Raw genomic sequence first — 16,067 nt, forward strand, 5'->3', positions numbered from 1 at the left:
AGCTTATCACTCACTATTTTCCTGACACACGCCAGACTCAAAGTTCCAATTATCTTCCCATGCATTCAAATATTTCATGAGGGCCTACAAAGTATCCATGAACCAGGGACACAACTAAGCTCAAGTCCCCCTCCTTAAGGCAGCTCTCAGCTCTCCATCTGTGCCCCTGCTTCCTCACCTCCATGTTGCCCCTGTGCTAATCCCTCCACTTGCTCTTGAATATTTGAATGATAGCTCTTTGCTTCCTGAAGGTATTGACTCTATTTACCCACTGCACAGTAACATGCAGATTTTAGCTGCTCAAAAAACATATAATTAACTAAGTGAATACTCAAATAAAAAATATTAATCGATTCATTCAGCACCTTTTAAAAAAAGCAGTCCATTAGCAGTCAGCTTCTGAAATCCCTGTGAAAGAATTCCAGCCTGCTTACCTTTAGTCTTCTGGGCCCGTCTCTGACACAGCCCTTCCTTTTACTCCTGGTGAGCACAGTGATAACCTTATCCAACCCCCTTTCAAGGCTCCCAAACACTTTGGTTCCCTTTCTTTTTGGAGTCTCTTCCATATGTGCTTGGTTGAGATCCAGTTCCACTGAACGGCACCTGAAACAAAACATAAAACAAGGCACAAGTAGAGCTGGGTTTCTGATCTGTGGCGCCCGCAAGGGCGGACTTCTGTCCCTTCACACACATTAGGGTGCCTCACTCAGGTATGCCAGGGCCAGATCACCTCACTCCTCAGGGAGCACCAAAGCCATCTCCCACTGGACAGGAGCTGTCACCCTTCCCCCAGGCAACTGGCACTCAGCAAAACTGTTTATCCCCTTCCTTTTTAAAAACTGTCATATATATAGAAAAGTTCAAAGAAGGGTACAATGAATATGCCCTCTACAATGAACAACTGTTCATATTTTGCCACATTTGCTTTCTGTATGTATATAGATAATACATTAATGTATATATGTATATATGTATATATATATGTATATATATTCTGATGTATATTCATCAATGTATATATCTACATACAGTGCAGTGGCGCGATCTCAGCTCACTGCAACCTTCACCTCCAGGTTCTCTTATTAGCAAATAAGTAAATTTAATGTACTACATACATTAAATGTATATTTATATATGTATATAGATATATATATATATATTCCTACTGTCCAAAAGAATCTATGTGATGATTTACCTTAATCAGATTAACAAATTTTTTAAAAATCTATATACAAATATAAATTTAATGTATATAGCACATTAAATTTACTCATACATATATAATTTTAATGTATATAGTACATTAAATTTACTTATTTGCTAAGGCATCTGAAAGTAATTCATCTGAAGGTATCATGACACTTTACTCTGAAACGCTTCAGTATACATCTCTAATGAATAAAGACGTTGTCTTCCATAAAGACAATACCATTATCACATCAATAAATTAATAACAATTCCATAGTATCATCTAATATCCTGTTCACATTCTAATTCCCCAAACTGTCTCTAAAATAGATAATGCTTTCAAGAAATTGCTATGGGGCTGGGTGTGGTGGCTCACGCCTGTGATCCCAGCTCTTTGGAAGGCTTAGATGGGTGGATCACCTGAGGTCGGGAGTTCAAGACCAGCCTGACCAACACGGAAAAACCCCGTCTCTACTAAAAATACAAAATTAGCCAGGCGTGGTGGTGCATGCCTGTAACCCCAAGCTACTCAGGAGGCTGAGGCAGAAGAATCTCTTGAACCCGGAAGGCGGAGGTTGGAGTGTGCCAAGATTGCACCATTGCACTACAGCCTCGGCAACAAGAGCGAAACTCCGTCTCAGAAAACACTGGTAGTCCTCCCAAATCTCTTTCAATCCCTTGAAAGGGGGTTTGAAACACCAGTGAGTATCTTTATGATTTGGGAGGACTATAATCTGTCAGAGGGTATCTACACTTTACTGGCAGAAGAGAAGGGTAAGATGGGCCTCAGAAAGGAAACCACTTGGCTGGGGTGAGGGCCACTGTCTTCCCAGTCTGCCATACTTAAGGTGCCATCCTACTGCTGATCAGTTTCACAATTCTACCCCATAAGAAAGGCAGTGGCTACAGGTCCAGGAATGGCCACAGGTCATCAACATATAGACAGATATTCCTACTCTCCAACAGAATCTATGTGATGATTTATCTTAATCAGGTCTATTACTATATTTTTTTAAACCTTGTTACATATACTAAAGATTAGAGTCTAAAAAACACGAACACTTACCGCCTCTCAGGGCTAATGACACCTGCCATTAATTTGTCTGTTCCTGTTGAATTTACTGGCGTTTTAATTGGAGCTTCTTTCAAACACTGGTCTCTAGCTATTAGAAACAGAACAAACAAAATCCATATGTAGCACATACTATGGTCTTGAAATTTCTATTATTAATAATAATGTAAGCATCAAACTATTCATTGACTCAGAAATATAATCACTTGACCTGTAATGCCAAAGGCTCTAATTCTTTCGAGAAATGTTTCCATGTGATTTATAATAAAAACAAAATCATTTTGCCTTGTATGCGTGGCTCTTATTTTTCTTCACTGCAAATTGAGGCCATGTTTTTAATTTTATTATAAAAATTGTATGATAAACCTAAATAGATCAAGATCACATAAATACAAATCTCATAACTACTGATTCTTTTTTCTATAAATAAAAGTCAATCTGTATTTTTATAAGGGCCCAATTTATGCTTTTAATTGATCTAGTATTAAAAAATGTTAATTCAATTCATAGCCCAATTCAACTCTTGTTAGGCAAAAAGAACAGACCCCTGTGAAAGCTTGACATAAGTTATTAAAGAGATGTAAGCTTTGGCCGGGTGTGGTGGCTCACACCTGTAATCCCTACACTTTGGGAGGCAGAGGCGGGTGGATCACAAGGTCAGGAGTTCAAGACCAGCCTGGCCAACATGGTGAAACCCCATCTCTACTAAAGATACAAAAACTTAGCCAGGCATAGTGGCGCGCACCTGTAATCCCAACTACTCAGAAGGCTGAGGCAAGAGAATCGCTTCAACCCAGGAGGCGGAGGTTGCAGTGAACCGGGATCACGCCATTGCACTCTAGCCTGGGCGACAGGGCAAGACTCTATCTCAAAAAAAAAAAAAAGAGATGTGGCCGGGCACGGTGGCTCACGCCTGTAATCCCAGCACTTTGGGAGGCCGAGGTGGGTGGATCACGAGGTCAAGAGATCAAGACCATCCTGGTCAACATGACGAAACCCTGTCTCTACTAAAAATTACAAAAAATTAGCTGGGCATGGTGGTGAGTGCCTGTAATCCCAGCAACTCAGGAGGCTGAGGCAGGAGAATTGCCTGAACCCAGGAGGCGGAGGTTGCGGTAAGCCGAGATCGCGCCATTGCACTCCAGCCTGGGTAATAAGAGCGAAACTCCGTCTCAAAAAAAAAAAAAAAAAAAAAGAGATGTAAGCTTTGATTATTTTTTATATTCTCTGTTCCAAAATTTTGTGTTTCATTCTAAGTAGGGTATTTGCATTTCCAGATAGTTTGTGACAAATTTGCATTAACAAATCTGGTTACACTGATTAGATCATGATCTAAAAGTTTTACCCTTTAAAGATAATATTCACATTATAGCAACAAAGATATAACATCAATATTTTAAAAAGAGATTAGGAGCTTAGTTTTATTTATGACTATTTGGCTATATTCTCACTTTCCACAAGAATAAGAAAAGCAATCAGAAACATCTATAAAAAGGAATTTTCATCTTTGTATACAGACAGTATCTATCACCATACAGAACTGCTCTTCAGCAAACTGCCAATGCCTGCGTTGTACAGGAGTGAAAAAAATGAAATTAATACTTACGTCAAAAATAACTCAAAATGAGAGTAAAATGCAGGGCCAGGCACAGTGGCTCACCCCTATAATCCCAGAACTTTGGGAGGCCGAGGCGGATGGATCACCTGAGGTCAAGAGTTCAAGACCCACCCTGGCCAACATGTTGAAACCCCATCTCTACTAAAAATACAAAAATTTAGCCGGGCATGGTGGTGCACACCTGTAATCCCAGCTACTCAGGAGGCTGAGGCAGGAGAATCGCTTGAACCTGGGAGGCAGAGGTTGCAGTGAGCCAAGATCATGCCACTGCATTCCAGCCTGGGCAACAAAAGCAAAGCTCTGCCTCAAAAAAAAAGGAAAGGAAAGGAAAAGAAAGAAAGAAAGAAAGAAAGTAAAACATAAAGTGCCAATGGAAGCTAGCAATTATGGCTTTAGCCACTTACTTCTTAAGTGGCTCCTGTGTTTAAAAAAAAACAACCAATAATAGCTTTGACCTGTCTTTCTCAAAGTGACAACATATGTCAACTGATGACATTTCAAGATTGTAAAATAAATTCCAAACTACCCACATTGCAAAACCTTCAGAGTTACACAAAAAGTAAGAAATGTCAATAATGGAAGGGACTATGGCATTAAAATTTTTTTTCAAATAAAAAAGCCCTGGGCCGGGCATGGTGGCTCACAGCTGTAACCCCAGCACTTTGGGAGGCTGAGGCAGGTGGATCACCTGAAGTCAGGAGTTCGAGGCCAGCCTGACCAATATGGTGAAACCTCATCTCTACTAAAAATACGAAAATTAGCCGGACATAGTGGCAGGAGTCTATAATCCCAGCTACTTGGGAGGCTGAGGCAGGATGACTGCTTGAACCCAGGAGGCGGAGGTTGCAGTGAGCCGAGATTGCGCCACTGCACTCCAGCCTAGGCGACAGACCGAGACTCCATCTCAAAAACATTAAAAAAAAAGAAAACAAGAAAAGAAGAGCCTTGAATGAGCTAAGGTGAGCTGAGGTCCATTTTATCTCCCTGCCCAATCCTATGATTCACAAAGGGTGTTGTGTTTACAGTAAGAGAAATAACAGAAGAGAAAGAGACCCCTTCGTTGGGAAAGAATGCAATAGCAGCAACCATTGTCTGGTAGAGGCTATCTCACTGAATCCTCATAAAAACCACAGGCACCACCCCCCACACACAACATACATACACACACACACACACACATATACACACACATCATCATCATCATCATCATCATCACATCAGGACACCAAACTGGCCTCACATTTTGGGGGAAACTGCTATTTGAGTTGATGAAATGGAGACCATGTCATAAACATAAAAATGGTAATTCTAGCAAATATTCTGACAAAGGTCTTCTGTAATATCTTTACAGATAAGAAGCTAACCCTTCAAACTGGCCATGAGCTCCATTAGTAAACTAGAAGCACAATGGTAGAACGTGGTTTTGCAGCAGTTCACATGGCAATGCTCCAGAGTTTAGGTTTGTTAGAATCTTAACAATAGAGAAGGTCACAACTGCTGGGGTAAAAAAGGCTAATAAAGTTTAGGTAACTTTTTTTTAAGTGACATAAACAGGATCACTGTAAATAAAATTCCTTCGGGCTTTAATTTATTCCTTTGTTCCATAAATATAGCCCCTATTATTTACTAGGCATCAGGCACCTACTATGTACCAGACAGGTATGGCCCCTACTATAGACCATGCCATGCTGCAATAAACAAGGCAGACAGTCTCTACTGTCATGACACTTACCACCCTATCATAGTGAGACCCAACCCTAGAAAACTCAGTTTAGTTCCAAGCACTGTATTCTAAGAGGCAGACTGACCAAATAGAATGTGTCCAGATGAGGCCAGCAACCAAAACAGTGAAGTATCATAAAGGAAACCAAGGGAAATCAGGAAGTTGTATAACTGGACATAGACAGATATCTGGAAGGGCATCACAGATTCACATTGTCTGCTGAGGACAGGTAGTAATACCATAGGGCAGAACAGGACCAGACACCAGAACTGGAGATCCAGATGAGTAAAGGCTGAACAGAGGCATAAGCTTGAATCATAGGTCGGGGTAAATGGGCAAGCAAGGTCTAAACCTGGGTATATGACTCTGGGTAAATCACTTCACTTCACTCCTGAGTTTCAGGTTTCTTAGCTGTGAAAAAGGGAGTTGGATTAAATGAGTTCTAACTTGCCTTTCAGCTTTGATATCCTAGATGCTATGATTCAACTTTATAAATGTGAAAAAGAGGAAACACTTGGTATCATTTGAGAAGAAATTAAAATTGATAAATATGCTTTCATTTCAACTAATGCAAATAACATGATATGATTAAAAAAAAAAAAAAGCAGCTTGACTTCTAGAAATTCCTGAAAGCAATGCTAGTCATTTCTGACCTACTATATGTTTACTTAATGTGGTAAGAAAAATGAAACTTCTTACTGCTTAATTCACTTAGCAAATACCTTTTGAGGGTGTAGTGTAACGATTTGGTGTAGTGAGTATTTCTCTCTTACGCTGGTTCTTATTAACTGGAGTCTTTGGCTCGGGAAACATAATGTACTCTTCATTCTTTACAGCGGACTTAGGAGTATATACATTTTCTTTGCTCTTTAGTTTATTTGCAGATGCTCTGCATAAGACTGGAGTTAATGATTTAGATTCCACCCCATTTGAGTCCATCCAATACTTGGTAAACTGGAAAAAAAAGTTACTAGATAAGCACACTGAAGAAGAAAAGTCAATTTCTTTACAACATTCCTTAATCATTTGCAAACTACCTTGTACTAATTTTATTAAAATGAAATATTACCAAAGGGTATTACTGACAATATTAGGAAATTTGAAAATATACAGTTTTCTTTAATACATGTAGATCACTTTAGTCTATTCTATTGACAGTAATTTTCAACACGATACAGGCTGAATATTTACACATACCCAGATCCTAGGCAATATTGTGAATAGCCACAAATCAATCACTAAGAAATGCTTTCTAGACCCAGATACTCACAGCTTGCCTCTAATATGTACCAAAAAATAAAAGTTTAGTCAGCAATTAGGGCAGAAAAAAACATGTTAAACTACTCTAACAGAAATGTTGGATAAAAAATACTTCTTAATCCTTTTTAATTTAGGGTTGAGCTTGCAAGAGAGTAAGGAAAATCCTGAGAGGCCAAACTAAAAACATAAGAACGAATCCAAAGATGTAACCAAGGTTGAAACTTTCTGTTGCCCTAAGGGCATCTATCTTCTATCTCTGATAACCTACAGCATGTGCTTTTACAGCCATAGAAGCCTTGGGCCTCTGCAAGGTGGTATGTTAGATCCAAAGCTCCCATGTAAAGCCAGGAAGGTATATAACTAAAATGAAAGGATCAATTAAATATAAATCTGCTCTTCAAAGGGAATAGGCAAGAAAAAGTATCTCTCTTGGTCTTGGTTCTGAAGAAGGAGAAAAATAAAGTTTCTTTTAATAAATTTTATGTAACCAAGGGCCAGTCTTCAGATAAATTAAGGGTCCAAATTAATACAACCTGCAAGGTCCCAGAAACCCCAAGCCTAAATTTAACTTAAAGTAGTCCTAGGCTGGTTGTTTCCCAGGAACCTGGTAGAAGCAAGCACAACTCCTATCTGAAAGAAAAGCTTCAGTCCAATCCAACTCAAGTCCTCAACCCTTAACTCAAGCCTCAAATAATTCCCATGGAGTTCAAAGAAAAATAAACCTATACAAAAAATTACAAAAGATACAAGCACTGTGAACATATAAAATTATCAAATACAGAACATAAATGTTCACATGTTTAAAATAGTGAAACAAAAACGAGAAAAGAACAAAAGACTACCTAAACAGTTCAAATAGATTTGAAAAAGACTAAAATCTTCTAGATATAAAAACATGATAAAAATGAAAAGTTCAATGCACATGTCAAATAACAGATTAAAAGAAATATAGACTTTTTGCATAAAAATATAAATCTGAAATTACTCTGAATGTAGTCAAGAGAGAAAAAGATGTAAGATATATGAAAGATGGTTTAAGGAAACAGAAAATGAAATAAAATGGGTCTAACATACGCCTATTCTAAGTTCCAGATAGATAATATGGACACTGCAAAAGCAGCAATTCCCTCTCCTTCTTTTCCCTAAGGAAAAGAAATCGGTACATCAAAAATATGCCTGCACTTGAATATTCATCTCAATACTATTCACAATAGCAAAGATACGATACCAACCCAAGTGTCCATCAATGCATGACTGGATAAAGGAAATGAGACATACTATTCAGCCATAAAAAAGAATGAAATCCTATCTTTTGCAGCAACATGGATGGAAGTGGAGGTTATTTTAAGTGAAACAAGCCAGACACAGAATGACAAATGTTGCGTGTTCTCACTCATAAGTGGGTGCTAAAAAAGGTGTACACACGGATGTAGGGAGTGGAATGATAGAAAATGTAGACTTAGAAGGGTGAGGAGATGGGAGGGGGTGGGTAATGAGAAATTACTTAAGGGGTACAATGTATGTTATCCAGGTGACACCCTAAAACCTCTCACTTGACCACTATGCATGTAAGAAAATTGTACCCTATAAATTTATATAAATATTGTTTTTTAAAAAAACAAACAAACAAACAAAAGCAGGCTGGGCATGCTGGCTCACTCCTGTAATCCCAGCACTTTGGGATTACCTGAGGTCAGGAGTTAGACCAGCCTGGCCAACACAGTGAAACCCCATCTCTACTAATAATGCAAAAATTAGCTGGGAATAGTGGCGGGTGCCTGTAATCCCAGCTACTCAGGAGGCTAAGTCAGGAGAATCAGTTGAACCCAGGAGGCAGAGGTTGCTGTGAACCAAGATTGCCCACTGCATTCCAGTCTGGGCAACAAGAGCGAAACTCTGTCTCAAAAAAAAGGAAAGAAAAAGAAAAAGCAGTAATTATTCAAGAAATTTTTCAATATTGATTAAAAATATAAATCCTCATACACAGGAAGCATGATGAATCATAAACAGGATACATAAAAGAAATCCACATCTCTACTAACCAGATTACACAACTCTAGAGGACACTATCCACAGACACCACACAGATGGTGTGTTCCCTGGACTTGTGCAACGCAGTAGCCCTAATACTGAAACTGCAGAACACCAAAAACAAAGAGAAGGTCCTACAAGGAGCCAGAGAGAAAAGACAGACTAACTAAAAAGGCACTAGATGTAATCCTAGCACTTTGAGAGGCTGACATAGGCGGATCACTTGAGGTCAGAAGTTCGAGACCAGGCTGGTCACTGTGATGAAACCCCATCTCTACTAAAAATACAAAAATGAGCCAGGCATGATGGCAGGTGCCTGTAATCCCAGCTACTTGGGAGGCTGAGGCAGGATAACTGCTTCAAGCTGGGAGGCAGAGGTTGCAGTGAGCCAAGATCATACTATTGCACTCTAGCCAGGGCGACAGAGCAAGACTCTATCCCAAAAAAAATACAGATTCACTTTACATTTGGTTAAATTAAATATGTTAAAAATTTAGAGTAAATATTAAAAGAATAAAAACCAGTAAAATGTGGGGGGAAATTAACATTAAAAAAAAACAAGAAATAAGGGGGAAATATAGAAAAAGACAAACAGGAAACAAAAACTGATAGATATATAATAAATCATAATTAAAATAAATATAAGTTGGGTAAGCTCTCAATTCAAAAGACAAAGATTTTCAGTTTGCATACCAAATCTAGCTATGTTATTTTTAAAGAGACAAACCTAAATGTGAGGTATGAAAGGTTTCATTGTCTTATCTGTAACAATAACACACCTTAATTTTCTTAATTTTATAATAGTTCTTGTATAAGGTTGAGCAGTTTTCTCCCATCTTCTTATTGTTTAGGAGTAATTTAGTTATTCTTGCCCCTTCGTATTTCCACATACATTTTATTTATTTATTTATTTTTTTGCCCATCTGTAACTGTCTTGATCAAGTTAAAATCCACATACATTTTAGAATCATTTTGCGTTATTTTACATCCACTGAAAAGTTGAGATTACATTTAATTTAAAATTCATTTTGGGAAAAATTGAAATCTGTACCTTCAAATCTCCCTATCCATAAACAAAGTATACCTCTGTTATTTCAGAACTGTGCATATTAGCCGAGGATCACAGCATTTACTCATAGAAAATAGCTAAGTAGAAACAGTGAGCTTTGAGGTGTTTTAATTTGCCCTATTCTTATTCCCCTTTCTCTAGCTCTATGATAGTCTTAGAAACTCACAGCCCAAATCACGATGAAAACCAGCAACCTAGGAGCCTCTGGAGGGGGCAGAACAGGTTAGAGCTCCTTCAAAGCTTTATGCTCAGAAACCTGTCATTATTTACCCTGGCTAGTACTTCCCTAGAAGACCCTACTATGAAAGCTATCTTTATTTGACCTTACTCAGAGCCTGCCCAGTGGGAACAGCCTTCTCCCCAGCAGCATCGGTTAAAAAGATTTAGAGGTGCCAGGCACAGTGGCTCACACCTGCAATCCCAGCACTTTGGGAGGCCAAGGCAGGTGGATCTCTTGAGTCCAGGAATTTGAGACTGGCCTGGGCAAAACATAGAGATCCTGTCTCTACAAAAGAATTTTGTAAAAATTACTTGGGCATGGTGGTGCGCACTTATAGTCCCAGCTACTCAGGAGGCTGAGACAAGAAAATTGCTTGAGCCCAGGAGGTCGAGGCTGCAGTGAGCCATGATCACACCCCACTGGACTCCAGCCTGGTTGACAGAGTGAGACTCTAACTCAAAAAAAAAAAAAAAGGCAATTGTGGCTGCCAAAGCAGTGGGTAATAGCTGGTGACAACAGACTAACAAAAAGGCTGAAAAGAAAACGTTGGCGAATAAGATGTCCACAGTGACTTGGAAAAACTCCAAAACATACCAGGGAATCTGCAAGCCCAATGTATGTGTATAGGATGTGCTCATACCCAGGGCTGTGCATTTGCTCAGGAAAGACTTTAGAAGGGGCTGGGCATGGTGGCTCATACCTGTAATCCCAGCACTTTAGGAGGCCAAGGCAGGTGGATCACCTGGGGTTAGGAGTTCAAGACCAGCCTGATCAACGTGGTGAAACCCCATCGCGACTAAAAATACAAAATTAGACAGGCATGGTGGCACATGCCTGTAATCCCAGCTATTTGGGAGGAGAATCGCTTGAATCCAGGAGGCAAAGGCTGCAGTAAGCTGACATTATGCCATTGCACTCCAGCCTGAACAACAAGAGCGAAACTCCGTCTCAAATTAAAAAAAAAAAAAAACTTTAGAAGGATCTAAGATCTCGCTGCAAGCTGACCTTGAGGTCTATGCAAAAAGGAAGTGAAAGCTAAGGCAGAGTTGTCAACTGCCTGGCTGAAAGTTGAAGGCATATCCCAGATTTACACAGAGCCCACACAAAGACTGAGAGACATATTGATGCCAGGATCTAAGGAAATCTCGACAAGCATTAGCTGATCACTACGCTAACGGAGCAGAGAAAAGGTACAGTAAAAATATGGTATTATATAATCTCATGGACCACCATCATAAATGCAGCCCAACATTGACCTAAACAATTTTACAAAATTAGTTCAGAAAAGTTACTAAACAACAACAAACGGCATTAATACCAAATCCTGAAGAGGGGATAAATCTGATTACCAGAGCTGCCACATTATATTATTTAAAATGTCTAGTTTTCAACAATTACAAGACATATACATGCAAAGAAATGAAAAAGTATGGCCGGGCACGGTAGCTCACGCCTGTATTCTCGGCACTTTGGGAGGCTGAGGTGGGCGGATCACCTGAGGTCAGGAGTTCAAGACCAGTCTGGCCAACATGGTGAAACCCCATCTCTACAAAAATACCAAAAAAAAAATTAGCCAACATGATGGCAGGTGCCTGGAATCCCAGCTACTCAGGAGGCAGAGGCAGGAGAATCTCTTGAACAGGAGGCAGAGGTTGCAGTAAGCCGAGATCGTACCCTTGCACTCCAACCTAGGCAACAAAGCGAGACTCTGACTCAAAAAAAATTATGGCCCATATACAGGAAAAAAAAAAAGTCAATAGAAATTGTCCTTGAAGAAGTCCAGACATGGGACTTATCAGGCAAAGACTGAAAATCAGTTTTTAAATATGATAAAAGAATAAAAGGAAATGTCTAAAGAACTAAGGGAAAGTATAAAAGCAGTGTCACAACAAATAGAGAGTATAAATAAAGATAAAACTATTTAAAAGAACCAAACAAATTCTGGATTAAAGAGTATAATAACCGTAACAAAAAATTCACTAGAGGGATTAAATAGCACTTTCAGTAAGCAGAAGAAAGAATCAGAAACTTGGAAACAGGTTAACTGAAATTAGTCTGAGAAACAGAATGAAAATAGATAAAAGAAAAATGAACAGGGCCTCAGAGTACTGTAGGGCACCATCAAGTGTGCCAATATACATGGAAGGGGAGTCCCAGAAAATAGACAAAGAGAGTGGAGCAAATAAAATATCTGAAAACTTCCCAAATTTGATTTTAAAAATTCATCTATACTAATTTTCATTAATCTAAAAAGCTCAACAAACTTAAAGTACAATAAAAATTATGAAAAGGAAAGAAAAACAGATAATTGCCACCAAGAGTTGGGAGGGGAAGTTGATCACAAGGGGAATGAGGGAATTTTGAGTAGTAATGGAACTGTTTTAATTTTGGTGGTTATTATATAACTGTATGCGTTTGTCAAAACATACAGAATTACATACACAAAAAAAGGTGACTTTATTTAACTACATGTAAAGTATATACCTTGTTATATCTCATTTTAAACAAAAAAGAAGGCGGAGCACGGTGGCTCACGCCTGTAATCCCAGCATTTTGGGAGGCTCAGGTGGGTGGATCACCTGAGGTCAGGAGTTCGAGACCAGCCTGTCCAACATGGTAAAACCCCATCTCTACTAAAAATATAAAAATTAGTCAGGCTTGGCAGCAGGTACCTGTAATCCCTGCTACTTGGAAGGCACAAAACTCACTTGAACCTGGGAGGCAGAGGTTGCAGTGAGCCGAGATCATGCCACTGTACTCCAGCCTGGCCAACAGAGCAAGACTCGGTCTCAAACAATAATAATAAACAGGAAATAAAGGAGCAGTGAAGTGCTCTAAAATAGAATCTTGGCTTTCTTCAACTTGGATATAATTGACTTCCCTTTCATTCTTAATCCAATTATCTCTCATTAACATTTTCAGTGGCTTAAGAATTCATTAAATTTGCAAGCACACCGTGGTTTCACATTAGTCTGGTTGTTTTTGTAATTGAAACAATATAATCTGCTTTAAATAGTAATAAAAATTACTAACCTGTGATGTTTGGGGAGTAGCAACACCTGTTGATAAATTATCTTCACACCAATCATAGTCTGTTAATCCAGCCACATAATTTCCATCACTTGTGTTCACATCTTCCATGCTCCAATTCTTTGACTTTTCAATGAAAAAAACAGAAGAACTTAAAGACAACAGTACTATGATTCAATATTTAAAATACAGTCATGCATCACTTAACAACACAAGACACATTCTGAGAAATATGTTATTAGGCAATTTTATCATTGTGTGAACATCATAAAGGGTACTTACACCAACTGAGATGTCAGAGCCTACTGCACACCTAGGCTACACCTAGGACCTATTGCTCCTACACTACAAACCTGTGTAGCATGTTACTCTACTAAATGCTATAGGTCAATTTAACACAACAGTAAGTATTTACGTATCTAAACAAATTTAAACATATAAAAAGGCCAGGCATGGTGGCTCATGCCTATAATCCCAGCAATTTGGAAGGCCAAGGTGGGCGGATCACTTAAGCTCAAGCGTTGTAGACCAATCTGGGCAATATGGTGAAATGCCATCTCTACAAAAAAATACAAAAATTAGCCAGGCATATGCCTGTAGTCCCAAGTTCTTAGGAGGCTGAGGTGGGAGGATCACTTGAGTCCTCGAGGTGGAGGCTGCAATGAGCTGAGATTGTGCCAATGCACTCCAGACTGGGTAATACAAAGAGACTGTATCCCAAAAAAATTTAAAAAATAAAAAAAAAGAAAGAAAAGGTACAGAAAAAAACATGGTATTATAATTTTATGGAACCACCATCATATATGCATTCCAACGTTGCCTTTATGCAGCACACAACTGTATTCCAGGCACAGAACAAGGCCCTGGAAACAAAAATGAATAGGAGACACTATATGGAAGGAGCTGACCATCCAGTACAGAAAAAGGAAGTCAGAAAATTTCAGTTCAAATTATCAGAAAGGAAAATCTCCAACTCTCAAATAGTATGTCTTGTAACATTCTTATGTTACATGGCATACTACTTTTTGTTATCACGTAATCACTATACCAGACAACTCTATTGCAAATTTACAAATAAAAACATATGACAAAGTAGAAGATGGAGGGGAAATAACTTCCAAATATAGGTTTCTTCTTTGTAAGAATCTACAGGGTAGCTAATAATTTCTACCAGGAAGAAAATTAGCCTTATGAAGGATCTCCCAGGGATAGGACACCTGGGGTCTTGTGCTAACAATGCCACCAAAATAACTATGTTCTTTCATTTTTCCCCCTCCATAAACTAAGGGTATACTAATTATACCCTGAAGACTGTGGGTGTACTTGGACTTTTTCTTTCTCCTTCCTTCCTTTTCCCTCAATATCTTGTTAATATAGCCAGGCAATTTTACTTAAATTTCTTATATCTCATCCCTTTTTTCCCAAAGTCTCACTGCCACTATCCTAGATCAAGGACAAATCTTCTCATACCTAGACTATTCAAACAGACAATACTGTCTCTATCACTAATTCTTCCACCTTCTCAACCTAGGATGACAGAGTTCTCCAGGATTACCAATAACCACCAATTAGAACTGGCTGCATGGAGAGGTAGGCTGAGAAAAATCCTAAAGCTAAGTCTAGGCTTGGTGGAAAGAAGTGCAGTGTTGTACGAATGACAGCTGTCATGGGTACTGCAGTAGGGACTGATAGCACACATATCGCCCCTGACCGAACAATTCAATATACCACTGGATGAATTTTTCAAAATCATGTTCATGTCTCTCTCTCTTGCTCAAAAATCAATGGCTCCTCAGTAACTATTGAACAAAGTTTAGGCTGGTCCGAAGGTAGTGAGTTATCTCAATTGATTGTTCACAGTCAATTACAAATCGAACTTGTTCTACTCTTCCCCCTTCTCACTACTGCACTTGACTAGTCTTAAAAAAATAAAAAATAAAATAAATAAAGATAAAAAAATGAACAAAGCCTAAAATTCTGATGTGCATTTTCGGGTTCTCTGTTATCTAGCTCTTGCCTACCCTTCCAGCTCATTTGCTTGCTCTCTCTCTTCCCGTACTTGAACTCTTCTTTTTTAACGCAACAAGTCCAGCCACTGTCAACAGAATACACCAAGCACAATTAGGTGCCCATGCTTTTGCTGATTCCACTTATCTTGCCCTGAATGTTGTGCCACTTCTTTTCCATCTTTCTAACCTCGACTGTTGGTCCAGTTTGGATCCCATGGTGATCACTCCTGTCCTCTAAAGCTCCCAGGCACAACTCTGATCACTTCTCTGGCCCCCATCATCTACTATGATACAGTATTATCTATGTATATATATGCCTTGCCTCAACTTGACTGTTAGAGAATAAGTACCATACTTTACACAGATTGGTTTCCCAGCAGCCCAGCATGGGGCCTGAAAATGCTAATGACACTGATAATGATGTGGTCTTTTGAGGTTCCTGGACCAGTCTGTATTACTGTTTCACTGAAAGGACCATCTATTGATTGACTGATCAGAATTATTTACTTTCTTATACACAACACCCCGAGAAAAGGGGATAATTCTATCAAGGGGAAGAACAGTACAAACAGACTATGTGACTTGCCTCATGTCTCAATTTGCATAAAGATCAGAATAGACCCCAAAATTTGATTTCTATTTCATTTCTTATCATTAAAATGTCTCTTTATCTGCAATAAAATTGATTCAATAATATGACTGTCCAAATAATTAAATTATTAGGCAACTGTTCATTATGTAGTAGATGGAAGATAAGAGTAAATATCTTCCCAGGTCTTTTCCACTTACAACTCATGTGAGCAGATCAATTGAGACCAGGCCAATTCAGATATAAGAAAATCCAGGC

General features: G+C 38.8%; 1 protein-coding gene across 6 annotated transcripts in view; it reads right to left on the minus strand.

The window, feature by feature from the left end:
• Positions 1 to 16,067, minus strand: part of MELK (maternal embryonic leucine zipper kinase) — a 148,710-nt gene that overhangs the window by 51,334 nt on the left and 81,309 nt on the right. For all 6 annotated transcript variants that reach the window (XR_010343903.1, XM_064379974.1, XM_064379979.1 and 3 more), the window contains 4 exons: positions 13,215 to 13,337; positions 6,324 to 6,555; positions 2,255 to 2,351; positions 435 to 603 (listed from right to left, as the gene is read on the minus strand). Coding sequence is in view for 5 of the 6 variants with exons in the window: in XM_064379974.1 (XP_064236044.1) it covers positions 435 to 603; positions 2,255 to 2,351; positions 6,324 to 6,555; positions 13,215 to 13,337 (621 nt within the window). In the remaining variant the exon portion in view is untranslated. The remainder of the gene's footprint in view (positions 1 to 434; positions 604 to 2,254; positions 2,352 to 6,323; positions 6,556 to 13,214; positions 13,338 to 16,067) is intronic.

The sequence above is a fragment of the Aotus nancymaae genome, unplaced genomic scaffold, assembly GCF_030222135.1.
Source record: "Aotus nancymaae isolate 86718 unplaced genomic scaffold, 86718_ANA_hifiasm-v0.15.2.pri h1tg000003l, whole genome shotgun sequence".
Classification (NCBI taxonomy): domain Eukaryota; kingdom Metazoa; phylum Chordata; class Mammalia; order Primates; family Aotidae; genus Aotus; species Aotus nancymaae.